The sequence below is a fragment of the Sphaeramia orbicularis genome, chromosome 1 (genome assembly GCF_902148855.1).
Source record: "Sphaeramia orbicularis chromosome 1, fSphaOr1.1, whole genome shotgun sequence".
NCBI classification, from domain to species: domain Eukaryota; kingdom Metazoa; phylum Chordata; class Actinopteri; order Kurtiformes; family Apogonidae; genus Sphaeramia; species Sphaeramia orbicularis.
This window is the reverse complement of record NC_043957.1, coordinates 32,076,328-32,104,259: the sequence shown is the minus strand read 5'-3', so window position 1 is coordinate 32,104,259 and position 27,932 is coordinate 32,076,328. Positions and strand designations below refer to the sequence as shown.

The following is a 27,932-nucleotide window of genomic DNA, read 5'->3' as shown; positions in this document are numbered from 1 at the left end:
TTTTTTTTTTTTTTCATTCCTTCATCTTCTGATCTTTATTCTCGAGTCTCGTGTCGCAGGGACATGTATACACTGACATGGATAGAGATGAATAACCCTCACATTCACTCCTAAGGGCAATTTACTTTAACCAATTCACCTATTAATGCACGTCTTTAGAAGCCAGAGTACTCAGAGAGAACCCATACACACATGGACAGCTTTTTTTTTTTTGTAAAAATTTTTTTGCAAATTGTGTAGACTATAAATGTACAAAATCATCAGTTAACAGCAGCCAAATGTTAATAAAAGCAGTGTTTATCATTTGCGATTAATCCGTCATTGCTGTCTGCCATGTTGAACAGTTCAAAGGTTACTTATTTTCACCTCGGCAACTCGTTTATCAAAATTTTTTCCCAGCACCCCAGTGGAAAATACAACACAAGGGGGCGGTCATGTGCAATTTTTGAGTTTGTAAATAATATTTACCATAATTCCCATAGCACATGAAGCCAGCATTAGTTCCACGATCCACCAAAACAACTTCATTTCCAACACTACTTAGGAAAATGTGGTTCATTTAAAGAACTAACCAGACAACCCACTGATGCTTTACTTATACAGGATGACAGTGGTGCATGCCAGACCTATCACCAGTGTTAGCACAGCACAGACAGAAAACCACCTTTCTGTCCTCCTCAGCTGCCCCCATCTCAACTATTTTTTAATATGTTGCAGGCCTGAATATAAGGATTTGATGTACATTTAGAGAAACATCTAGAGAAAGTGACTAGTCACTAATTGTTGTATTCTGTAATGTAATTGTAATCATTAATATTGCTAAAATGGGCTTATACGGTGTTTATTATGCAGAATTCTTGTTGTCACACCAAATATTTGCTTTCATTTTGCTGTCTATGAACTCACCAGGTTATCAAGCATCCTCATCACAGATTCAAACTCCAGCTCGCCAGTCTTCCACTTGTATGGACTGCCCATGTTGACAGCAGCCGCTGATGCGACGTCATGAACCCGTGACTTATACTTCTCCTGGTCCAGCACTATCAGGTTATCAACACCACCAGCACATGAGATGGCATTCACCTACAGTGAGGGAGGAGAATGAGAGCCTCATTTAGCACAAACCTCTATTAAACATCTGTCACACAAAAGACAGAAAAATAAGATCCCACCAAATCTAACGCTTCAACACCAACAAATATATTTTAATATAATACAAGCATAAAGCAAACACGGATGGAGGATTTATTTATAGAAATTAAGCTGGGCTTTGCAGGGTGGATTAATGTTTTCTTTTGCTCGACTAAGGGGAGTCAATCAGGAGATTTGCTATGCCTGTGACGGCGGAGGATACAACAGCATCTCTAAACCCCCTCCCACATCCACAAAGACTCAAATGAACCTGCAACCCCCTTGTTTTCTAATATCACTAGGTATCTGTCATGTAAAAGACACATGATTGTAACAGTAAAACACCAGGGAAATCCACACAAACTCTGTTGTCATGCATATTTTAATTCTTTAATTCTAATTTTATGTTATCATAAAACAACTTAAGTCAGGACACACAATTTATAACAAGTGGTGCCAGGCACAACAAACCCTGCCCCTCACACGCATTTCACCCATTATAAGTAAATGGGAAGATTTTAAAAATTCAAAATAAATTTGAACTTTGACCTACTTTTCCTTGCTTGGTATGAATTCAACCAATAGTTTTGCTGCTACAAACATTTGAAATTTCGCCCATTAACAGTAAATGGGGAAAAAAAAAAAAAAAAGATTTAGAAATTCATAAAAAAGTGAAACTTCGAGTTACTTTTCCCAAAATGTAATCAGATCTATTCTGGGTCACTGGCAATCTATAAACTATATTTGGTATGAATTCAACCAATACTTTTGCTGCTAGAGTGTTAACAAACAAAGAAAGTAACAAACTGAACCAAAAACAATACCCCTTGCCTTCCCTTCGGGGGGGCGGGGTAATAAGTGAACTAAGAAAGTACAACTACAAGAGGTCCTGATGTAAATAAAGAAAATAACGGCAAAAATAAGTCTTTGTTCTTAGATAATCTTACTTCACACTAACTATACCCTTCACACAAACTACATCAAAAAAGGAGGAAAAAAGAAGAAACACCCTTCTCTAAATGCCCTTTTGGACCAGAATCAACAACAACACACTGGCTTAATCCTTCCATCACCATCATCATTATGGTGTTTGAGTCTGTTTTCTAAAAGGCAGGAATTTCTGACTAAAAGAGTGTTTTTATTATGTAAAACCTCCCACCCTGTTTGTTGGTCTAAACCAGATTAGTGCTTGAATATTTTGGTGGGTACCTGGATCTCGCAGGCATAATGGGCATTGTAGATGTAGTGAAAGGCCTCTTCGATGGTCTCCCCAAGAGCAACCACACCGTGATTCCTTAGTACCAGAAGCTGCAACACACACAGACACAAATGAAGAATGAGGATATAAATTCAAGTATTTAATATGGATGATGCAGGTTAGCACAGTTCCAAAACAGAGCAGAAAACACTGCTGCATAAAGAGTTTAAAGCCAATCGGTTGTTAAACTCTTACCCCTTCCTAAATATTTACAAGAGTAGAAAAGTGTAACCTTTAGTTGCAGCTGTATTATTAGTTGAAGCACATGTTGGCTAATAAGTAACCACTAAAATATTTCTAAGTCCATGAATCAACAAGGGCTGGGCCCCAAATGATGACGGAAGGGACTGAGTAACAGCAGTGGAAATTCCCCTAAATTCAGTGAAACCTTTATAAACTCTGATCTCAAATAAAACAGAAACAGCCTGGAAATCGCTCATGATGTTTTTGTTATGGTGAAGTTTATCTTTAAGCACCTCCTGAGTGTCAGAGAACAAAAAATAATATTTATATTAGTTACAATGACTTAATGAATGTGGAATTAAAATATATTTGTATGAACAATGTAAGAATGGTTATTATTTCATCCGTGTATTTGTTCTTTTGTGTTGATGTGATGTCAGTTTCGCTCATGCTGTCGTGAAAGCACGACATGAATTAAGTAAAAAACAACTTATTTAAGAGTTAACCTAGGAAAAGCTAACCCTGATGCAGCTGTCATTTTAACAGGATGCTCTGCTTCGACTGTCTCAGACTATTGTTTTCTATTAGGGATACACCACACCCTGATAATCAGCTCATTTCCCTTTGTTAACTACAAGGACAAGGTTTAAAACGCCCTTCCTTCAGAATTTTTAAAATAACTTTAAAGATATCATCACAGAGAACCTATTTTGTTAAAGTTCATATACCTTTGCAGTCGGGCCCAGGGCCTTCTGGAGTTCTATGCGCTCCTCCTGGTCGTCCAGGCTGCCCTGGTAGTTGTAGTAGGCAATATCTCCCAAAATCAAAGCCTCCTGGGAAATTGGCAGGATGCCGCACTTCATTGATGATACCTATAGGAGGAGAGAGGAGTAAACCAACTATTTTCACCATTTCATCCATTTGTTGTAGATGCTCCTGAGTATAGAATACTTTTTCATATCTTTTTTTTTTTTACATAAATATTCTACCTAACTATATTGGGGAGGCAAGAGGTATTGTTTTTGGTTTAGTTTGTATGTTTGTTTGTTTGTTAACACTCTAGCAGCAAAACTATTGGTTGAATTCATACCAAATTTGGTTCACAGATTGCCAGTGACCCAGTATAGAGCTCGTTAAATTTTGGGTAAAGTGGGTCAAAGTTCAGATTTTTTAGGAATTTTAAAAACATTTTTCTTCCCCATTTACTTATTATTGCTGAAATTTCAAACATCTGTAGCAGCAAAACTATAGGGTGAATTTATACCAAATTCGGTTTATAGATTGCCAATGATGCAAAATAGATGTGGTTACATTTTGGGAGAAGTAGGTCAAAATTAAAATTTTTTAGGAATTTTTAAAATCTTTTTTCTTCTCCCATTTACTTATAATGCACAAAACTTCACGTCTATAAAAACATCAATTTTGTTTCAATTTACTTCAAACTTGTCACATCAGCACACACATAGACATGATGACATCAGCTGGATTGATGCCAAAATAAGCTACATTACATATGAGGGGCGGGGTTTGTTGTGCCTGACACTGCTTGTTGCTTCTTGAAAAGGTAACCATTACTATTCCACAGGATATGTCATAGCAGCTTCCAGTTTTATTTACAACAATATTTAAATCAGAGTTCAGCAAGTTCATCTGAGTGGAGACCTCTGGTGGTCTGTGATGAAAATGGTGTCCAGTTGTAAAGTGAACTTACAGCAGCTGTGGCAGGAGTGTGCACGTGTATGACACAGCGGATGTCTGGACGCATGGAGTAGATGGCGGCATGGGGGCTGAATCCGGCAGGGTCGATCCGCAGGTTGGTGGAGCCCTGCTCGATCACATCCCCGATGATGTTGACCTTCACCTGTGGAGAACAACGGAGGAGCTGGTTGATCAAACTGAGAATTGGCTTTGCAGTTTTCATTAGTATCTATTATTATTTAGTCTTTCACTTTGGTTTTCATTTAGCTGTAACAGCATAAGGTCTTTAAATTCTAGCATTTGCTTGGTTTTTATCTCATTCTATTGCAGAGTTGAATTTCTCATGTAGTTTGATTGAAAGAATCTGAAGAGGTGGGATGGACAGAATGCATGATAATAAATAAGAAAAGTCCAATATTGTGCAAAGACTTTTTATTCTCGAATATCACAAAGCATCTACTTTGCTTAACCTTCAGCAGAGCTCAGTAATTTACAAGAAAAAAACAATAAAACTAATACAAAGCTGCCATTCTTTTATTTGTATTTCGGTCAAATGAACATTTTTTTCACTTCTACTTTTAGTTTTAGTCTTTTTCTCTGCCTTCTAAATCTTGCAAATACACTTTGACACAAACAATATTCTTTAATCCCTGACGGCGGCATCATGTGGACGACTCCCCTGAGAGCCGGGGGAATACGACGAGGCAGCCGGAGCGCAACAGGAGGCTCACTATACAACTATCCATGTAAAGATAAGGAAAATTAAATAAGGTCAGACACTGAAGCACATCCAGAGCTGAACACATAACCACATCCTGCCGGTCACACACAAACACAGCTGATAACCCTGAAATATTAACTAAGACAATACAAACACAAGTCAAAATCAATGAGTGTGATGACAGAAATCACATTAACAATGATTCCTCTGCTCTGACCGCTCTGCTCCCGGAAATGAATTGGATTGTTACCAGGAAACATAATATAGTCAGTGGATGGACATGACGTCCTTTACTATGACATCTTCATTACCCAGCTGATTGCAGTTATTAGATTACAGGGCCGGACGGAGGAGCGATGGAGGGAATAGTGGAGGAGGAGGTGTGGAGGGAAAAGAAGTAAAGAAAAAGAGAGAATTAAGACAGAATACTTGACAGAGGCATAAAAATTGAAGGAGAACAGTGACAAAACGAAGTGCAGATGTCAGTTCTAACAGTAAAGCCTAATAACAACCAGAAAACACAGCTTTGCCTGCAGACTTTGTACAAAATTGTCGTCACAGTAACCACATGTTGTTCTAAGATATAACCCAGAACCTGAGTGCAATTTTCTCTTTCACAATATGAAGTTAGAGCGTATCACAACAGGAAGGGGCATCCATCATCCAGACAGAGGCAAATGAAATACACAGAGTCCAGCTGGAGCCTGCAGAATATGGCTGAACTTTATTTTCTATGGATGTGCTCCACTCCTGTTTCACTTTCTGTCTTGAGAGAATTGTGCCTTACATAAGTAACTTTATAAAGAAGGTATTAACAAATGAAGGAGGCACTGAACAGTACTTAAAATGTGTATGACACTCAACAGGTATGCACACATTGCACAATACTGTAGATGCATCATTTAACCCATGAAGACCCAAACATCCACAGGTGACCAACAGCATCTACTGATATAAACTGTTTAATACCTGTTCATCCACTAATCCTATCAATACATGTAAATAATTGGTGTAAAATGCAGTTTGTCATCTTTTCATGGTCATCAGATATGACCCATTTGGACGTTCAGGGACTCTGTAGTTACCATGGAAACACATCAACTTCTACAACATTGATTCGTAAAACCCATGGAGTTGGATCAATGACAGTGGTTGGAGACACACGGTTTATGTTCAGTTAATGATAGATTTGCTGAAAAATGATTTTTTCTTCAATTTTTTCTGTTTTGATATAATAGCCTTTGAATTAACTCTGAGTTTTCATGACCATCTGAATCACATATTGAAAATTAAGTATAGGAAAATACATAATTTACAGTGAAAAGTGCTAAATATAGAGAAAAATATTATAATAAATGGTGATAAATCACTTAAGAAAGGTGAAAGAGAGAAACATTTTTCTGGGAACTGCCACAAAAGTAGCACTGGGTCTTTATGGGATAAGGAAAAAGATCTACAATTTAAGAACAGGAAATCAAAAATATTAGAAGTGAGTTTCATGAATAAATATGGTAAAAAAGTTTTTCTACTTAATAGTTTTAATCTGTTCAGTTGGTTTTATTTTGGATCAGGGCAGTCATGTAGTCATGACACTACTGATGTTTATTTAATAGTGATTATTTGCCTAATAAAGAGCATAAAGAAACACTGAAGTAATTTTTTCTTATCATTACCAGATCTGACATATATTTTTCATGAGGTTTTCATCATCCATACTTTAAGCGTGATATCTTATGACATCATGAAATATCTCAGGATAAATACAAGGAGTGGTCACTTTTGGTTTGTTTTGGTTACATAAAATAAGATGGTGAATTTATACCATGTTTGGAAAATCATGTGCTGTATTGGAAAGTACTGAAAAGTGATTAAAATAGAAACCATAAGGGTGGAGTCGCTGAAGTTTAGCTTGGTCTGAAAATCCTGAGTGGAGCTACACAGAGGTTTGGATGGACAGCTGTCTATTGATCTGACACCCAGCAGAGGAAAATGAATGGCACCAGCCGGGCGTAACTAACAGGCCTCATCTTTATCGACACACACACACACACACACGCACAGATGCATGCATGCACGCACACCTACACACACACACACACACACACACACACACACACACACACACACACACACACACACACACACACACACACACACACACACACACAGCTGTCAGACGATTGAATATTGATTGTGTTACATGTCCAGTGCAGTATCAGTTCACCCTGTCCCCTTCAGTCTGCAGCTGCCTGTCAAAGAACCCTGCAGCCAAGAGGCCCGTCTGACAAACACAGCACTTCTAATTATAAAAAGATGCCAAAGATGTGTCAGAAAGAATCTGAAACACGACTCTTTTTACTAAGTAGGTGATAAGAGATTTTATGGAAGGTCCACTGGAGTCACTGGAGGACTGAGGGGGCGTGAGAAGACATATCAGACAGTGGAAATTTACAACAGCTTAACTTTAGGCTAACCCTCTAATGTAAAGTCAGTCTTTTCCATGTTCCAAGCCTTTGGAAATGTGACTGTGTCTATGATCTTAACCCTTAGGGGTCCACGGTCACGGCCCCATGATTGAATCACATGACATTTTCAACACATCATAGCGTCGGAAGTTAGTCACGTAAACCACTGGGGACCACTGCATTTGAAAGTGCGGAATTGAAACAGTCAGCAAATACAACCGAACATATGACAGCTTGAACTTGGAGCAAACTAACGTGAGTAAAAGTATGAAAAAGAGGGTGGGCAATATGTTTCTAACCATATCTTTGTCATTTTTTGTCCTTTTTCAAAATGGAAGAAACTGGCCAAATCTGCGGATTCGAGTCCACAGACTGCATTAGCATTACGTGTAAGGGTGAGTATAACCCCACCTGGACCAGATGCGGAACCCGGGAGGACTGGGAGTGGGGGGTGACAAAATGCCAATATAAAGCTATGCTTTTAGGTCAAATATTTGCATATAGTTTTAATTTATTACAAGTTTAATTTTATATACCTAATATTTGGAACCAATATTCACTTTTAAAGTCTTTGAAAAAGTTCGTTAAGCATCTTTGTGTTATTTATGCAATAAATTATATACATTTTTCAAATCAGATTTTATATTTTTCGTGTGTTTTTTGTCCTTTTGTGTTCATGTAGTAGGTTAAAGTGAAAAAAATAATAGGCAGATGAAATAGATGAAACTGTGCTGAAAAAAAGATACCAAACATGGGTATAGTAAACATGTCTTTATATAGTATATAAAGGCAAAATCAAAAGTACTCAAAAATGGCCAAAACAGGCTCAGACCCCTAAGGATTAACAGAGCCTATCCTCACCTTGGAGCAAACACAGAGACTAAGAAGGTGTGGCAGATGGAAACTGACTGAAGCCTGTCTGGATCCTCTACACAGTGACCCCAAAATGACCCCTCACACTCCTGATTCTGGGTGCATTTCTTTCACTCAGTCTCTTGTATCTCTAAAGTCTGACTCAGCTGCATGAGTATGGGCATCACAGGATCAAAACAAGCTGAAAACAAAGGGGAGGAGATGATTTAAAAAAAAAAACAAAAACAAAAAAAAAACAGCTGCGATGGACACACACATAGACAAAAGCAGATGCAGACATGTGAAAGTTGCAGACTACATAATGACTGCATAATTTTGTTCGATGTCATACGTACTTCACCACATAACCACAGCAAAGATGGATGTGGTCCAGACACACAAACTAAAAATACTCCATGTTAACTGATGCTGCCTCTCATTTCTAAGGCTGACTCTATATTTTACTCTGCTGTCTTCTTAGGGTTTGTACTTTAAGCAGCACAATGTTTTACTATGAACCATTAAACTTAATGTCTCTGTGTGCTTGGTAATAGCATAATGGTGCTTCTGATAACATACGCAGAGTGTGTTTTTAGTAATTAAGTCAATTATTGAGTCACTCAGACATCAGACAGGACCACACGATGATCAGTTATTATTTTAGATAATACAGTATTTGGTGAATAATATAAATTCTGATTTAAAGGACTGATATTTTGCTTTTTTAAAATGGAATTATGCATTTTAAAACATTTCCCTGTGGTCTACATACCATACTTTCCGGACTATAAGCCGCTACTTTTTTCTCACGCTTTGAACCCTGCGGCTTATACAACAATGCGGCTCGAGTATAGATTTTTACGGGCTACCGGCCTCCAGGGGGCGCTCTAGCAGGAAGCACAAAAGTGAGACAGACAGGTGCAAGAGGTGATGCCAAGAGGAAAAGTTTTAATCTTAACTTTTAACAATCATTTTGTGTGTCATGCACAAACCCTCATCATGGAAAGCACACAAAGAAATGCATATGATGCAGCTTTTAAGTTAAAAGCAATCGATGTGTCTGTCCAAGAAGGAAATAGAACTGCTGCATGCAAGTGCCATTGAGAGCGACAACGGAAGAGAGACTGAGAAGGTGTGTGACGGAGCCTTTCTGAGGCTGTTCAACTCCAACACTGAAGAAGACAACTGCAGTGGTTTCAATGAGCAGAAGGAAGATGAAGATAGCGATCAATGACTTTTCTGGGTTTTTTAACCAGCCATGTTCCTGCCGTTTTACTGCCGTGTTACAGGCACTGTTTGGAAAAAAGCAGTTAAGGTATGGAAATAAAAATTTAAATAATCTTTTGTTTACCATCTTTCTGTTTAAATATCTCATGTTACAACATGGACATCTGCAGCTTATAGTCAGGTGCGGCCTATAAATGTACAAATATTTTTTTCTTTTAAAATTTGGTGGGTGCGGCTTATATTCAGGTGTGGCTTATAGTCCAGAAAGTACGGTAAACTGTAAATGCTATGCTTGGGTCTGAATTCTTCATTCATGAAACTCCTCAGGTCCATCTTCAACCCTATTAGAAATGAGGACATACATCATATCATGTGACATATCTCGGAGGCTGCGTCATTTTGAACTGACAAGCTATCGGTTGCTATGGGCAACAGCATAGCACAGATGTGCAGGAAAGAGCTGTATGAATCAAGATTTAAGAAAAAAAAATGAATAAGGCAGCGGCGAAAGCAAGGAGTGTCTATGGGAGAAGCTCAACACGACTGCTAAGCAAAGGTATTTGGAGAGGATCAGAGATATGAAGGATATAGACCCCTACGAGCTACCGGTGTTTGACTGGTGCAGGGATCTGGACTCTGCCACCCTGTACCTACATGCAGTTAGTTAACTATCTTGTTTTCAGCACAAGTTACCACACAACGGATGAATTCAAAAGCCTTAAGTCCCTTCACAGCTATGAACATTTTTGTTGTGGCTGGGTTCAAGGTTTGGAGATCTATAAGCCTGATGACTGAAAACACTGTGGTGGGGTCAAAGGTCAGCCCGTGGATAATGCAATGTTTACATGTTGTAATCAAGGGGACAGTAATGGTGAAATGCTATCAACTTTATTTCATAGTCAATAAACAGCATCGTTTGTTTTTACTGTTTCCTCTCTACATTCTTGTTCCATGTATCTGTGAAGTGACTGGGGTTCGAATCTAGTTTAGTCTTGGTCTGGTTAGTGTGTTGGTGGGTTAGTGTGTGGGAATTGCACATGAATTAAACTAGTCCGAAACCCAAAATAACGTACCTCCGGGTCTCTACATTTGCTGTGTCAATCACAGGAGTAACTGGAACAGTTTTAAATGCAGCAGTGTCTCCCAGGCATCTTCGCTTAGACGGATTTCACAGACAATTTACAAAAACAATGAACGCACTGTTATGGGACTGTTAGTGCCTTTAAGTTCAAAATGGCGAAATGGGGAGGGGACGCTGGTCATTACGTCAACCCTATTTCTGAGTAATGACACGAGAAAGGACGGTTTGAGCACTGGCCCTTTAAATGCAAATGAGCCACTTCATGCCCCACCCCCTCCAGGTTGTTGGCTGTGCTTTCTGTCCCGTTCAGACACTTATGTTCATTAATACAACCAACAACTGAACATTTTAGGTAATGGGCTCGAAGTTTGGACATATTTTCAGTTTTTACTGCAACCGCTGCTGCTGACAAACAATTATGTCATACTCCGAGAAATGTTCGTTGGAAATCTTGACCTTATATGTGCAAATGTTGTAGCGTAACTAGTTATAGACGTAACGAATTAAGCAGGAATTTAAACAGGTTGTAGAAATCCATTCGATTCTTGTCAAAATGAAAATAAAGTAAGTAAAGTAAGTAAAGTAAATTTTATTTATAGAGCACTTTTCACAGACAGAGTCACAAAGTGCTTTATCAATTCAAATCAGAGATATAAAGATAGTTGTGCAGCACCTGGAGGGTTCAAATTCAAACTTGTTGAACTATTAGGGTCCAAATGCAGAAATAAATCTACCAAAGATTGATAAAAGTGGGTTTAGCAAAATATGACCCCTTTAAAATATTCTACTAGATCTAAATACTGCTTTGTCACTGTATCATGCAAGTGTGTTATTTCTGTGTGGAACACAGGGTGGGTAGTTTAAACTACGTTTGATTAATGACGTGGCAAAAACACTAAAGTAAAAGTATAATAAAAGGTATTTCCCATCATATGAACTCTTCCATTGTACTTTTAAGTAATAACAAACCCAGTCAGTGAGTGAGTCGCTGAACATGAGCTGAGGTTTTCCTTCATATCACTACCTGCCAGGCAGGTCAAACAAAGTAATCTGCCTTGTCAGCAGTACGACTACAACATCCAGCTGTCAGCCCTCACCTGCACTCACATAACTCAGGTGTGCATGTTTGTACAGGTGGTTCAAATAAAGTGAGGGAAAAGCCCAATGAAGCAGGAAGTTGGGTAAAGAATAACTTTTTTGCAAACCTTTCTAACATGCATTGAATGGATCACAGTGAGCATAAATGAAGCTTAATTGTGTTTGTGTTTTGCTCTTTTACACAGTTTTATAAACTTGATGTTACATTGAACAGACACAAAACACAAAGATAAAAGAAATAAAAATGAAGGCTGACGAGGAAAACACACAGAAATGGACAGAAATAGAAACTGAATTACAGGGAGTTAAAATGTAAGGCAGGAGGAAACTGGGTTGCCAACAGATTATTACACTTCTATTGACACGACATGGCCAACATGCTGCAACAACATGCCCCCTATTTACATCAAACCTGCACAGGCACAACAACTTCAATATTTGTCAGAACAAAGTCAATATTAGAGGAACGGATGACACATAGAATGAAAAACACAAGTGAACAAACACAATGAAAGCAGCACCGTCTGTCATGTAGCTTTGAATATTTTTCCCTCTATACAATTCCAGGAAGTATTTGAAGGAAGTTAATGGCTGATTAAGCAAAGTGGAGACACATTAGACGTGTCCAGAGGAGGCCAAACATTTTGGTAATAACCAGAGGTCTGTTGGCTTAAACACAGCCTGTGTTGGTTGTTTCAGTCCAAATAAAGGATTACATAAGACAAAGCTGAGCCAAAATCCATTTGTTTTTTGAGAAGGTCAACACAAATATTTAAAAATCTCAATTTAGAATAATAAAATACAAAGAAAAAACTATACTGTTTTCATGCAGGGCAAATTTTATGTATTCAAAATCAAAAGGAATAATTGAGTATATATACACAAAGTACCTGCTTTAATTATTGATATAATTCAATAACCATGTTGTTTCTGTACAATAGCTCGTGTTTCTTACCAGGTTTGATGCAGATGCCTCAGCAAATGACAGTCCTCTAGGTATGATGAGGATGTGGTCTTGTTCTTTACTGACACGGCCCTAAAAAAAAGAAGAAAAAAAAAAGAATTAAATATAAACACTTAAAACCCTAAAGACAACATGGTTAAACTCAGGTGTCAGTGAAGACAAATGCAGGGTAAAAATCCTCCACAATAACGGACAATTCAGCATATTCTGCATCCACCCTTTATAAATCAGAGCTGCCAATAGTTGTGAGAGCTCCCAGTGCAGCTCTGAATCCATCTAAGCCTTACTGTGATGTAGGAGTTGGCGAAATGGGCCCAGCTGAACAGGTCCACCAGTCTGTAGAGGCTAGCCACTTTACAGCGCGTCAGCTTCTCGCCCTTCACCATTGTGGATGATTCCACTCCGTACATGTCATTGATGGGGGTGACCATACCCAAGCCTAAAGAAAATATACAGAAAAGAAGTTCAGTTGAGGAAAAAAAAACCCTGCTTGCAAAAATTGCTGTTGAGTGTTTGCTAATTTAATGGTATAAGTGGATTAAAATAGAACTAAAGGTTTCAGTGCAATTACTTTTGGTTACATTTGATGAAGCTGATTTTGCTCAGAACGATATTTGGTGATGGCAGAAATTCGCAGTTGGTTTTTGTGCCAGGTTTATGTTTTATGTTCTTAATATGACCAATTTTCTTACACAGGATTCAGCTAGGCCTGCTGTTTCCAAAAGGTTAAACTCAGCACTAAATCAATCAATGCTCAAGTAAAACTGTACTCAAACATTTTCAGACCTAAGATTCAGATTAAACTTTTTCAAGGTGTGCAGATTTTACAAATATTAATTGTACTTCTACTGTGTTAGAAGTCATAGTCTAGTATGTGAACACTTTCATCCCCTCAGCAACGTCACATCACCATCACCTTCACCATCACCATCCAACACCTGTGTTTTCATTTAATGATGTATCTGGCTCATGAAACAAAGTCCTCATTTTTGCACTGAGATGATGTAAACAACATTCCAACCTTTAAGACATTGTTTACAGCTGCTGCCTCGTTGAACCTCCTCATTACATGTATATTTTAAGTACAAGCCAGACAGAACTGCCGTATTGCCTTTGACGTGTAATTCAGCATTAGTTGTGCATTCCAAGACTGTGATTAAAAGCAGACTTCACATATGGACTCATGGACAGAAATGCATGATCAAAACCTGGGGGAAAAATGCGCGGCTCTTCCGGAGTCTGGGGTTGGGTCGTCTTTGGGTATTCATGCCCTTTAGCCCACAGAGCTCAGGTTTACCTGTGGGTCTAGTGTCTTCAAATACGAATGTTGGTGCAGTGCTTTGTTTCTGAATGTAGTTCCACTCTGGCCAAAGGTGGCATGTGCGGCTAAATGCTAGCATGTCGTTGCCCGGGGTAACAGGCTGCGGCGTCCGGAGTACTTACTGAGGGGGGAGGTGCTGAAACCGGCCACTGAGCTGGCCATGAAGAAGTCAGCGATCTGTCGCAGCGCCAGCAGGCCGGTGGGGTTGTTCCCCTTCCGCTGCTGCTCTTGGATTAGACTCTCCAACTCCTCTTTGAAGGCCTGAGGGAAAAGAGGCAACAGAAAGTTGGTAAATGAAACGAATGTGCACGATATTTCCTTCAGATTTCTTTCAGAAAAAGACATTTTATAGTTTGCAATAGACTTAGTTTTGATTCTATGTATCTAAGTCAACTCTTGTGTACACATCTTAGATAAACAGACTGGGATCTAACTATTTGATACCTCAGCAACAAAAATACACAAATGTTTCTGGCCATGATGGTAATAAAACTAATTTCACACAGCTTTAGGTTCACACTGATTCCCTACTGTCTATAAAAATGGATGAAAAATAAAAATAAAAAATAAATGAAAAGACAGAGAGATGGAGATCATAAATAGATAGATAGAGAGAGAAATGTAACCAGATTTGCTTAAAGGGGTCATATTTTGCTAAACCCACTTTTATTAGTCTTTGGTACATTTATTCATGTATTTGGACCCTAACAGTTCATAAAGTTTGAATTTGAACCCTCCAGGTGCTACAAAGCTATCTTTATATTCATTCCGGCAAAATTCGAGTGGATTTCTACAACCCGTTTTAATTCCTTCTTAATTTGTTACATTTTATAACTAGTTATGTCACGACATTTGCACATATAAGGTCAAGACTTTCAACGAATATTTGTCCGAGTACGACATAATTGTTTATCAGCAGCAGTGGTTGTAGTCCATACTGAAAATATGTCCAAATTTTGAGCCGATTACTTAAAATGTTCAGTTGTTGGTTGTAGTAATGAACTCAAGTGGCTGAACAGGACAGAGCAGCACAGCCAACAACCTGGAGGGGGTGGGGCATTTGCATCTAAAGGGCAAGCTCTCAAAGCGACCTTTCTGGGGTCATTACTCAGAAATAGGGTTGAAGATGGACCTGTGGAGTTGAATTAATGAAGAATTCAGACTCAAGCATAGCATTTACAGTTTATGTAGACCACAGGGAAATGTTTTAAAATGCATAATTCAACTTAAAAAAGCAAAATATCACTCCTTTAAATGCTGTGACAAACCTGTTCCATAATGTGGATTCATATTTACTCTAATCCATCCAATCTAAACTGTGCACCTAAATTAATTTATTTCACTTTGCAGATGCAGCCTCAAATTCACACTGGGTTTTTTTTATCCATAAATCTTGATGAAAAGACAGTTAGAGATGATGGTTTCATAGATTACAGTAGAGTGGAGACAGAATCGATAAAGGGATAAAAGGGTAAAGCGCTGTGGGAACACCGACAGGAAAGGAATGAGGGACAGGGAAAGAGGGAGATGTGTTAATCACAGATTAGATGAACTGCTTGGGTGTCAGTCCGAATAAGCCTAAAAGAACTCAATGAATCTTTATTAGGATTGGCTAGCTACCCAACATCCTGAATCTGGATTGGCTGATGAACTAGCTTTCATGCAGCACTGTGATTGGCTGCAACTGACAGAGAGAGCGTGTTTGTGGGTAATCCTCACGTCCAGACTATGGCCCTCTGTGGAATCCACGGCCACAAAACAGTATATGATAACATGCTCTTATGCAAGACCAGACGCACACAAACACACACACAGCTGGCTTGATTACATCACATCATGTCCTGTATGATTGTATGCTTTCACTTTCTCCTAAAAACAAATTCTCACAACAGCTCACAAATGAAATTTTGAAACAAAAATCACAAGTCTCCTCAGTTTACTTGAAAACTGCAACAGAAAGTGTCATTTTAAACAGGTAAATAGGATTATTCCAGGTAAACTGCAAACACAAGCAATTCCAGTCAACACCAGGCTGCAGCGGATCACAACACAGGAGGTAATACTGTATGTACAGCTGCTGGTAATCTTCATAAGGTTGTTAACCTACACTCACTTGATCAATCTCACAGATGAATTTCAGGATATGGACTATAGAGCGGCTAATGTATGTGCACATTTCAGATTCACAGGCTGAGATGCATGCAGCAGTTACACGGTAATAAAAGTCACAGAACTGAAAATACACATTTGTGTCTTTTACCGTCTTAGATCTCTGTGCTGTAGTACATGTGGAGGATAAAACCTTTAAGTTTAAAAACTCAAAAACAAGAATTTTGCGCATATGGAGCCTTAAAAATATGGCACATTAGCAATAAACATCTAATCTGGTGTATAAGCATTTAATACCATCACTTTCTCTGTGATGGTTAGGTGATGACTCAACTTTTCCAATGGTTCTGAACATTTGCATATTTTTCTCCATCTGGTACACCTATTTTTTATTTTTATTTTTTTAATCTTGCTTTAATGACTGTAATAGCACTGGGTCTATGTATTTCTTGTTTCATGGATGCATACACTGTGTTTTTGGTTGTAAGTTTTTTATTTTGTTTTTTTCGATGGATCTTTAGTCTAACTTGACATCGAAAAAAGGTAGAATTTATTTCTTAAGCAGCAAACAGGGCACAATCAGCACAGTGTGCAGAGAAAATAGGCCATGACACCATTTCCATGTGATGACTCTCCTCCAGCAGGGGAATATTCAATATTCATGCCTTTCTTTCATCTCACTGCTTATGCAGCAATAAGCACAATCCCAATAAAGCTGTGTTTATGCCCTAACACAACAGACACTTCACTTCCCCATGTCTCCTCATACCCCCTCATGGGACGGTCCATTAGTGTCATGTGAATAGATTTTGGGGCCAATGGTTTAATGGCACTGTGAGGGTGTTTGTGGAAAAACTCCCCGTTAGGACACATACAGACCGGAGTACCGCTGGGTCTGAACCCCGGCCAGACATTCCTCTGTCCCTGGTGGTGGGGTAACCATGGCAACCGGCCTGTTACGGATGTCTGACAGTGGTGGGTCAGAGTTTAATTTTTTTTTCCTCCCTAGTTTTGATTTTGTTTTGTTGTTCAGTGGTTGATGTTCTGGGTATTTCTGCTTCAGACACTGTTATGCCATCAGTTTGACATTGAAGCCGCGGTGCTGAAGGCACAGTTTACTGGAGCCACAACACAGACACATGTCAACTGTTCACATTCTGTTTCTTGACTCCACTAAAGATGCAAGTTTTGGGTGTTTGCTGGAGATTTCTCACAGCTTTCAGTCCGATGGTTGCTCATACAGAAAAAAAGCGCATGACAAAAAACAAATCAGGTGATAGTATTGAGTGAGAATTAACATAAAAAAGAATAAGAAGAAACTGTAAACAGAACAATGAGACATTATTACATTTTAAACTGACAGGAAACAGCAGTTTTCTTAAACTTTCTGTATGTTGGAGCGAATACCCAAGTCATGTTTTTTTTTTTTCTGAATAAATATTTTTTCATCTACACCAACTTCCAAGACATACATCCAGTGTTCTGGCTACTAAACTCTCTATATTTCCCAGCTAACTTTCAGAGTGCTGTGATACAGAAAAGGCTATTTCTGTTATCCATTTGTTTCCCATAAAGTGGTCTTGAGCCACTAAATTTGGCTATGGCATGTTCTCAGAAGGTGGCAATATAGGCTATGTCACACATGACTAAATAAGTAAGTAGACGAAGAAAAAGAGTATTGCTTATCCAGCAAGATGCCAGGTTTAGATCATGTGAGTTAAATGTCTGTTGCACCAGAATGTATTGAACAAGGTAATACCATTTCTCATTAGATGTATTAACTGTAATTAACATCAACAAGGCAAAAACATGCGTTTATTTAACACATTTTTTTTAAAATTTCAATTAACCCATAAAGACCCAGTGCTACTTTTGTCGCAATTCCCAAATGAATTTTTGTCTCTGTTTAACCTTTCTTAAGTGATTTATCACAATTTACTACTATATTATCCTCTGCATTTTGCATTTTTCAATGTAAATTGTGTATTTTCCTATATTTAATTTCCTATATTAAATGTAGACATTCATGAAAACTCAGAGTAAATTCAAAGGTTATTATATCAAAACAAGAGAAAACTGAAGACAAATTGACTTTTTCAGTAAATATATCATAAACTGAACATAAACTCAGTGTGTCCATTCACTGTCATTGACTCAACTCCACGGGTTTTACTGGTGAATCAATGTTGTAGAAGATGACTGTGTTTCCATGGTAACTATGGAGCCTCTGAATGTCCAAATGGGTCATATCTGATGACCGTGAAAAGATGACAAACTGCATTTTACACCAATTATTTACATGTATTGATAGGACTTTTGGTCGATGGTGGATGTTTGGGTCTTTATAGGTTAGCATTGTCTAGTGAGAACCTTCAAAATGTACATAAACTAGCTACATTTATGGAAACGCCCTATTGTGTGTCTGCCATCAGATGCAGGGAAATTACAAACTTACAGTGGACTTAAATGTTGTTGAGTTAAGAAAAGCAACCTGTCAAAACTACAAATATAACTAAAAAACTACATTCTCCACAGTGATTAAGAACATTTTAGTGATATGTATCTCTGGGTCAATCACAATTTATAAGAAATATTGATAACACCCAAAACAGGTTAAAGTCCCAGAATATTGGAATAGACTCCTGGCAGGGGGAGTCTAAGCATTTTGATATGAAACCCTTTAAAAATACACACAACCAGGCATCTGCTCTACAATTTGTGGATGTGCATTCCCAAGAAGATTATGACAACAGGGATTTGATTCCCATCATCTAAACAGATTAATCCTGGGGCCTAAAGTGGATACTATCATTAATATTTCGGCAAAACCCCCACATCTGCAGCAATAAAAATAATATCACTAGTGACGTGTGTATTTTGTGCTCCTGTTGTGTGCCAACAGGAAGTCAGTCAGTCAGGTAAGTTTTCAATATGGCATTACATCATTACTGTTACAGCATATCCATCTCTAGACTCAAAAATAATATAAATATTCATCTTGTATCTTGCCAGATTAAAATCACTAACAACCAGCCTTAGCTTAGCGGATCTTTCTACTTACTGAAGGAAAATATATGATCCAATCAGAGAAATGAGGAAGTGTTTCCGTGACTGCTTCAAAATGGCAAAAGCTAATCTGTCAGAATGAAGCTGCAGGCTTCAGAGCATTAAGTCAGCGTATGGATGGGCGCATTTCCAAGTTTTCAGAGGAGGAGCCAAAGCGGAAGAGAGAAGAGGCCAGTAAAACATGCCCACTTACATAACCCAACATAAATGTAGTTTTGACTGTAAATGTAACATGTTATGGTTGTGATGAACTGCTGGTGAGCATATGTTTTCTTGGCCCATTTCATTTTGGTGCGATTAAAAAAGAACATATCTTTATATGTACCAACCCAACCAGAAAAAAGCTCTTTAATGACCCTTTAAGTCAAACAGAATGAACTCAAGGACATTATATGAGGGCAGGTGCTTCCTGAAAAGAGCTTTTTATGCTCAGTTAATGGTCTAGTGGATGATTCTTAAGAGAAAAAATAGAAAATTTTCTTCGAATTCTTACAGGAAGTTTCTGGCCTCCCAAATGTCTATGTTGTCAAACATCCACAGAAGTCTCCTTTTGTTGTGATTCCCTTGTTTCAGCTGCTGTTATTGTTGTAGATACAGGTGACACATAACTGTTATATGTCATCCTGTGGGAGAGGAAGGCAGGACTCTTTACAACTTTGTTGGAGCAAAGCCGATCTTGCAAGTTTGTGCTTGTGGCCTGATTATGGAGATGTATGTCACACTGAATGGTCCCAGCATTGTCTCACACTGTGTGTCCTTGTGAAATAAAACTCCTCTGTCTTGTTTTGTCTCACTGCAGAATTTAATCAAATGTGACTCATGAAATCAGGTAGTTTAGGTTCACACGACAAAACCTTAAAAACAACAGTCACAGGAGCTCACCAGCAGCTTGTTGGTCACAAAGTAAACTAGGTTTAAACTGCTGGATATTAAATGTCACTGACTGCTTTTCTGTACTTGTGAATGCTCTGTTTTTGGGTCATTTCCCTTAGCAGGTTAGGGTTACCTCTCTGTGCATCACAGTTCATCTGGATAAAACGGTGGCCTGCATTTCAGTTGTCACAGTGATAAAAAATACAACATAAAGATAGTTAAAAGGCAAATACAAGCAAAAGCTTACAGACCAGGTGAGGCCTGTAATTTCAGCCGTGCACTCAGACAACCAAGCCGTTATGTCAGCACAAAGCTGTTCTTTCAAGCCTCTAGCACAACACTGCTCCAAAGTAGCACAGTGACTGTGTACAGCTCTATTGATTTCCACATCTAACCTAAATGTGTGCATCAGTGAAATTAGTCCCTGACTCGCCTGCACTGTGTCGCTTCTCTAAATAAACTCTGTGCCCTTGGACTTGTTCACTTCAACAGAAAGTGTCAGAAAATGTAAAAGGGTGGATCATTTGCCAGTACATACAATAAAGCAACTGTGGATGTGGTTATGCATTAACTTCAACTAGAGAGATACACTCATCTGTATTTTGTTTTGATTCACACAAAACTAGCTCTTATATTAAATGTCAATTTTGGTTGAAAAACATCAGCACCACAGTAATTACACTGAATTGAGGATACACATGGCTTGAATAGATTTCATAAAGACCTGTTCAGTCTAAAGATTTACAAAGACACAAGTTGAAATTCACATCTGACATAGTGCGCCAGTCTGCAACTTCAGATTACACCAACACAACTAGATAAGACAACCTATAGTTCCCATAGTAACGACCTTCTGTACTTCAGCTTTTCAGTCCTTTTTGTTGCTGGAAATGATTTTTTATGTCATAGAATATGGATGAGGATAGTGAAAATGAGCCACTTACAATTACTAATGCCGATGAAAGACCACAAACAAGACAGTCAACAATTTCTCCCATCTATTCTTGAAGCAGTTCATTGTTTAGAGGCGTCACCTCAGATTTCATCAGCATAAGAGCTCAGAATAATGCCTCATTTCTTGGCAACAGGTGACTTGAAGCTGTAATGGAAAGCCCATAGATACTGAGGTAAATATACACTGTATAACATTACATTGCACAGCCAATCATCAGCTGGATGGAGCTGAGAAGGACCATTTCATACTGCTGCAGCGTTCGCCTGTAACATCCTTAAAAGCAACTGGGTTTAACATTAAACATGTTAGCCACTGCTGGAGACTTTTCCAAGCACTCAAGAGATGCTGTGCAATGCCAATGTGAAACCCAGCTGGCGAGCTCAGAGGAGGAAAGGCGGTGGTTTTTAAAAAGAGTCTCTGGAGTTAGTTCAACCACTAATGTTCTATCAAATGAGACCTTCAGGACCTTAAAAAGAAGAAGGAAAAACATAATACAGAGCTGCCATGACATTTGCTGCACATGAGGGGGTTCTCGTCAGAATCCATCGAAGCACCGTAAATTATCCACTTGTGTTTTCTGGCGAATAGTGGGAGGAGGAAGAGGGGAAAACGTGCACTTCCTTTAAAAACCACAGAACTAGTGCAAATAAGGTAGAGAGGAGAGGAGAGGATATATGAGCCAAATTCAGTTTCATTTGATTTAATCATGTGCATCTGAAGTCTTTTGACCTTTTGACTCATTGGGTTGCAAACACTCACATCAACCCAGTTCCCATCAGCCACTGAGAAAGACAGAGATCAGAGAGAGCCATAACCACAGAGTTTAAGAACAAATTAATACCATTATTTACCAACCGTGACATCATGAGACTTGGTTTTGCAGCCAAAATCTGTATCCAGGCTCTTTGCTGCACATAAACATCCACACAAAACCACCTCTGAGTGCCCCATAAACTACCTCAAGGCAAGTTCCTATCCCAGCACGTCATACAAAACACTCTTTATCTTTATCTGACATCACCGCCATAAAGCTACTGAAAAATGCTGCCTTTTCTTTCTTCCCATCTCATATGACCTTAAATGATCAGTTACATAAAAAAACAGAAGAAATGTGATGAGGAAAAAATGTTCTCCTGTTACTTCACAGCCTCAAGAAAGTTGTTCCTTTATACAAATGTAATAATTTACATCAGTACTTTTCTGACATTTACAAGTTCAAACTGTTGATTTTGTTGATACTTTCTACAGACGACATAAACACACTATCAGCTTACAGCGTGTCAGTGGTGTCTCTTACATAAAAAGCATTGTGTAATTGTGAACAATATGTATGTTACATGCCTCGAATGTCTGGAGACGTCATTATGTTTTCATCATGGTTTGTCTGTTTGCCTGTTAGCAAGTTAAGGAAGGATTTGATGAAATTTTCAGGAAATGTTGATACTGGCACAAGAAAGAAATTATTAAAATTTGGTGGTGATGGGGGGGGGGGCTGATCTGCCTTGGTGGAGGTCTGTGCTCTCCAAGTGCTTTCCTAGTTTTATATCTGCATCGGTTTCTTGTGTCTCTATTGGTTGTATTGCATGTTGTAGCTGCATACAAGCGTAACATTTAAACTCGTGAACTTACTGTGACCAGATGTATAAAAAGGAATTGAAAGGGCTGAAAGTTCAAGACTTGGACATGGTTGCATGAATGAGCTGGGTGTATGAAATCAGCTGAGTGGATTCAGTCCAGCCTGGACTATATTGGTCTTTACTTTAAATACAACCTGCCATCTGAGCACTTGGAACATGCAATTTTAAGCCACTGACGGTCCCATAACACTAGAATCAAAACAAACAGAATGAAAAGACGAAGGAGAAAAGGAAGGAAAGAAAAAAAAGAGGTAGTGGGACAAAAACAGGAGGGCAGAGGCGCACATGTACAGGAACCCAGATGGTGACATGAATGTTGTTGTAGCTGAAGGAGAGCGAGCGCAACAGACTGAGAAAGATGGAAATAGAGATGATAGTTTGGGGATAGAGGGATCGACAAACCAACACATGTGCGTACGTCCAGCTGGCAACGCACACTTGTTATTGTTGTTGTTGTAGTTGAATATGAGTAAAGCCCAGAGACCAACTGTGCTGATGTAAGGGCCACAAACCCTCTGTGGCCTGCAGGGAGCCACCTGTTACTGCTGTGACTGAGAGCTGGTTGGCTCACGTTCAAAACCACATTAAGCAGGAGTAATATACATACCAGAAGTGTAACACACAGGCAGACGAGCACGCCGTTTGACGTCGTGGTAAATAACAGCAGTCGGTTACCCATTAGGCAGTTAGGGGCGGCGGTTTTTAAGGACCACTATGGTGACTAGAATTAGATCTCGGCTCTTTTGCATATGTGTTGGTTTGAACACCTGCCATGCCCTGTAGCTCAACTTCAGAAAACATCCATTTCCTTTAATCACAAGATGATTTTTACCCGTGTTTTCCCTCGGGTTAATAATTGTCCCACACCTGTACATAAGAAAGGCAGAGCATTGTGTATATGAGATAATTTTTCCCAGTGCTATGGACAATGACCTGAGGGGTTGAATGTTAGCATATGTTAACACTGAGCAGGATCTTCATTCCAATGCAACAGACATGAAGAGGTTGGATGTACACATATCTTCTATTAAAAGATACTTAAAAAGCATCAGTAAATGAATTGTTTTGTAATGGCCAGGAGCACATGTTTTTGTCATTAAATCACTTGGTGTGTCGGGTAATTCAGAAGATTGTTTACTAGTGGGAAATTTTAACCTCTTAGCAATACTTGTACAATAGTAGAAAAACATTTATGGATGCCCCATGCATTTGTAGTATGTTGCATTAAGAATCCCTCTTAAGTCATTGAACTCAGACAAGTATTGTTCCATTCTCCAAACCCATTTGCTCCCTTCTGCACATGCTCTGTTCCATCGAGGTCAAAACTGGACATTTCAGTAGAGTAATGAAACACACCCAGGGCATGACATGTTGAAATTGTCAATAATTTAGTTTTGCTATTTTTTCTTGTTAAAGTGTACCTGTACTGGTCATGTTTACAGCATTAATTGTGTTTTGAGCATCACTTATAAGCAAGAGAGTTGAAAATTCAGTAAAAACAAAAAACAAAACAAAACTAGAAGCACTCGGAGAGCGCAGACCTCTGCCAAGGCTGATCAGTGGGCCCCCCCGTGGCCCCCCCCACCCCCGATCACCCCCAAAAGTTAATCATTTCTTCCTTATCCCATTTCCAACAAACCCTGAAAATTTCATCAAAATCTGTCCATAACTTTTTGAGTTATGTTGCACACTAACGGACAGACAAACAAACAGACAAACAAACCCTGGCAAAAACATAACCTCCTTGGCGGAGGTAACAAAACAAAAAAAAATCGCCATAAATGCACCACATATGATCTTTTTACAATATGAATTATGTGTGTGGGGAGAACATCTGGGAGCAGCCATTGCAGGCCGTAAGTAACATACCTGTCGTTGATTCTGGGTGATCGAGTGCAAGTAAACAAGTAGCAGTCAGTGAGGAGATTAAGAGGTAAGTACGCGTTCACGCTTGATGTCTGTGCAGCCGTAAGCTTAGCATTCTGCCATTGTCCTAGAGACGCGACCCAGCACTGGCCGACAATGTGTCATCTTAGACTGGTGTCTACTGCACGGGCTCAGTGACCAGTTCATCACAGCCCAGGTAATCAGACAATATTATGAGCTTTCGTCAGTGCCGGTGCTGGAACAGCCCGTGGAGGGAACATGTCACTGACCATGTCTGACTGACGTAGCGGTGACTTGGTACTTGCGCGTACTTGACAAGTGGCTATAACTTAAGTCACCGGACGGAACTGGTAGCATGATACGTGATCTTTTGAGATAGCTAGCAATGAAAATTCCCTACAGGTACCCTTTAATAATAATTAAAAAAAAAAAAATTAAAAAATCATTTACATTTGTTTGTGTGATGCAGCCACACTTTTTGAAAACACACAAAAAAAAAATTTCTGCAGATACGTCATGATAATATTTGAGATGTGTAAAATATTAAGGGTGTCCGAAAACTTTTTTTCCAAAACTGTATGTTCTAAGTAATCTAAGCTCACTGCTGTTTTTTGGTGTCACCGTAAAAGTCTCTGTTTGAGCCACTCACACCACATTTATCAGTGTCTGCTTGAACTCCCTATTAACTGCAATGACAGTTATGAGAGAAAAATCTGATGGTAATTATATATTAAACAAAAAAGGAACAGTTGCTAATCAAAGAAGTATTGTATAGAAACTAAATCACTGAAATCACCACCAATAATAATTGATCGAGGCACCAGTGGCTCACTACTGCATCGACTGTCTGCTTAGTGCTGAACACACTTTAATGAGCACTAACTCCTTTACTCTTCCCATCTGTACTTGTCTTAAGTTGCACACATACCCATGCATTAAGTATCATGTGGAAACCTACATCAGCAGCACCACGCTACTGCTCTGCCAGACATCTGGCACAAAATGCAGCATGCCAAGTAAACCACACTGGGCATGTGCAGAATGCAGATCACATTTAAAGCTTAAAAAAGACCAGACCAAACCCAGCAGGCACTATCCAGTATCAATCATGCACAAAGACATACTCTACTACTGAAGGATATTCATTCATGACACTTATTACCTATAAACAACACATACTCTTACCCAACAGCACCATAAATCTATTCATGCTGTCTCTTAAATAACAATGTGGTCCACATTTCAAAGTGCATACAAACACACACACCTTATATCTGCACATTTAAGACACCATTGTAAACAGTGTAGAGTACTTCAGTCAGAGACCAGCCTTGAGTCAACAGTGCAAAGCAAATATTCCAAATTCTGCGTATGCTGCTCTAAAAAGCAGGGGGGTAATGTTGTAAAATTTACACACAAGTTGATGTAACAGTTCAAAGTGCACTGCTGCAACAGAAGGATAAGACAACAATGGTCTTTTTCATGAACTTATTAGAATGACTTTGTCTGCAGGTGACTGAACGTTGTATATAAGACTATTCTACCGCCAATGCTTTAATGAAGCAGGGCTGCTTAAACAAACACTCATTTTGAGGAATCCAGACCTCCAGGCGATAGAAAATATGTTTGGCTGAAATATGCCCTGGGCTTACTGAGCTTGTTTGCTTCAGCAAAACCTGACCCAGCATGAGAGCCACTGGCCTAGAGGGCACACGAGGAGCTCCAGCAGTAAGTCTGAGAAAAGGGTGTGGTAGCTGGTGGTTATATTAAGGTTTTACAAGGTCGCTTACTGTTGTAATTCTGTGACCAGAGTCACATCAGCAACAGTGGGGACAAGCAAAAACACTCAAATGATGCAGACACTGAAGTTACATTGTTAGAGAATGACTAAGAAATGACAGCAAAAGAAGACAACACAGATTACACAATAAATTGGGTGAAAAGTTCAACACTTGCATTAAGCTCTTCAGGGTGTAGTAAGTAGAAATCTAACTGACCTTGTCTTGTTTTATGCACCTAATTTATCTAAATTTACTAAAGTTTCACATCTTAAATTGTGAAATCAACAAACTGGGAACCTTCCAGTCTGGTTTGAGGACTTATGCTGTGTATGTGTCAAACTAGCAGCATGATTTCAAAGAAAAACTGTCAAATCGTGTTATGCTAGATTTTGACAAAGTCTCACCATGTGAATTCAGCCTCATATTCATGACATGAGCACTAATGAATATTCTCTGCATGATATATTCTCATTTCCCTCCTTTAACTTACTGGGCTCTGTAGGATTTGTGTAACCCGCTTCTTTTGTTCCAAGACGTTGAAATCCTGGCGGAGGTCAGGCGACATGTTCCTGGTCCTGAGGTACTCCGGATCGTTAACGTTTACCCGGTCAAAGTAGCGTTCCTTGGTTCCTCCACCTGGCAGGGGCGGGGTCGTCACCACCGCCTGATGGCTGTCCGCACTCATACCTGCTTCACCCCACTCGATCACTCTATAGCAGCCGGTTTGACTATCACCTGAGAAGAAGAAGAAGAAAAAAAGGAGGTGGACAAGTTAGAAGACAAGTCACATTTGAAAGAAAAGTAGTGTTTGCAAGTACAAAAGACAAGCTCATGCCATAGTTAAGATTTAATTTATTCAATATCAGATAGCCAATGCATCATTTAGACACTAAAAAGATTTGTGTGGAGGCAGAAGGCAAATGAAGTATCATAGTCTGATTCTTATTTATCTTAACACCATCACCAATAAATACACAACTCATGATGCTCTGTCTTAAATTGTTTTACTGTTCTATAAAGTTTGTGAAGGAATAAATTACATAATTACTTTATCATAACAAAAAATAAGGGGAAATCAAATTACTGATCAGATAAATTCAACAGTGACTGCCCACAGTGTCATGGTCTATGTTTGTCAAACAGGAAAAAGACAGATAGTTATGTTTTTGGTGGAGCTCCTCACTGTTGTGACGCGAGTTCTAGGTTCCTGTAGCTGGACTGTTTTCCATAAACACAGACTGTGTATGTACAACTGCATTTAGCAAGAAGCACTGACACACCACCCAGCCAAAGTTTTAAAATGAGGACAGGTTTGTTTGACCGTGACTGGCAAGGTGGTTTACTGTTACCATTCAGACTTAGGTCAGTTGGCATGACAACAAACACTCCATAGAACACAGGAATTGCCACAGTAAGCACAACAAGTACAATTGAGCTTCTCAAGGCCAACGTGTGAAAGATGAACAGCCAATAAAGGCTAACAGGAATAACTGTGAAAATAATGTGTCATTTTGTTACAAATATTGACAATTATGCCTCATCATATTCATGTTACAAACAATAAGCAGTAATGACAAAATGGTCCAATAAATCCTGCATCATGGTGTTTAATATGCCATGCAATG

General features: G+C 38.9%; 1 protein-coding gene across 7 annotated transcripts in view; it reads right to left on the bottom strand.

The window, feature by feature from the left end:
- The window catches only part of add3a (adducin 3 (gamma) a), a 120,277-nt gene that overhangs the window by 15,884 nt on the left and 76,461 nt on the right, over window positions 1-27,932 (bottom strand). For all 7 annotated transcript variants that reach the window (XM_030135759.1, XM_030135770.1, XM_030135751.1 and 4 more), the window contains 8 exons: window positions 26,798-27,042; window positions 14,122-14,260; window positions 12,966-13,117; window positions 12,670-12,750; window positions 4,284-4,433; window positions 3,301-3,444; window positions 2,341-2,439; window positions 907-1,083 (listed from right to left, as the gene is read on the bottom strand). In XM_030135759.1, coding sequence (XP_029991619.1) covers window positions 907-1,083; window positions 2,341-2,439; window positions 3,301-3,444; window positions 4,284-4,433; window positions 12,670-12,750; window positions 12,966-13,117; window positions 14,122-14,260; window positions 26,798-26,992 — 1,137 coding nt within the window. In that variant the 5' untranslated portion in view covers window positions 26,993-27,042. The remainder of the gene's footprint in view (window positions 1-906; window positions 1,084-2,340; window positions 2,440-3,300; window positions 3,445-4,283; window positions 4,434-12,669; window positions 12,751-12,965; window positions 13,118-14,121; window positions 14,261-26,797; window positions 27,043-27,932) is intronic.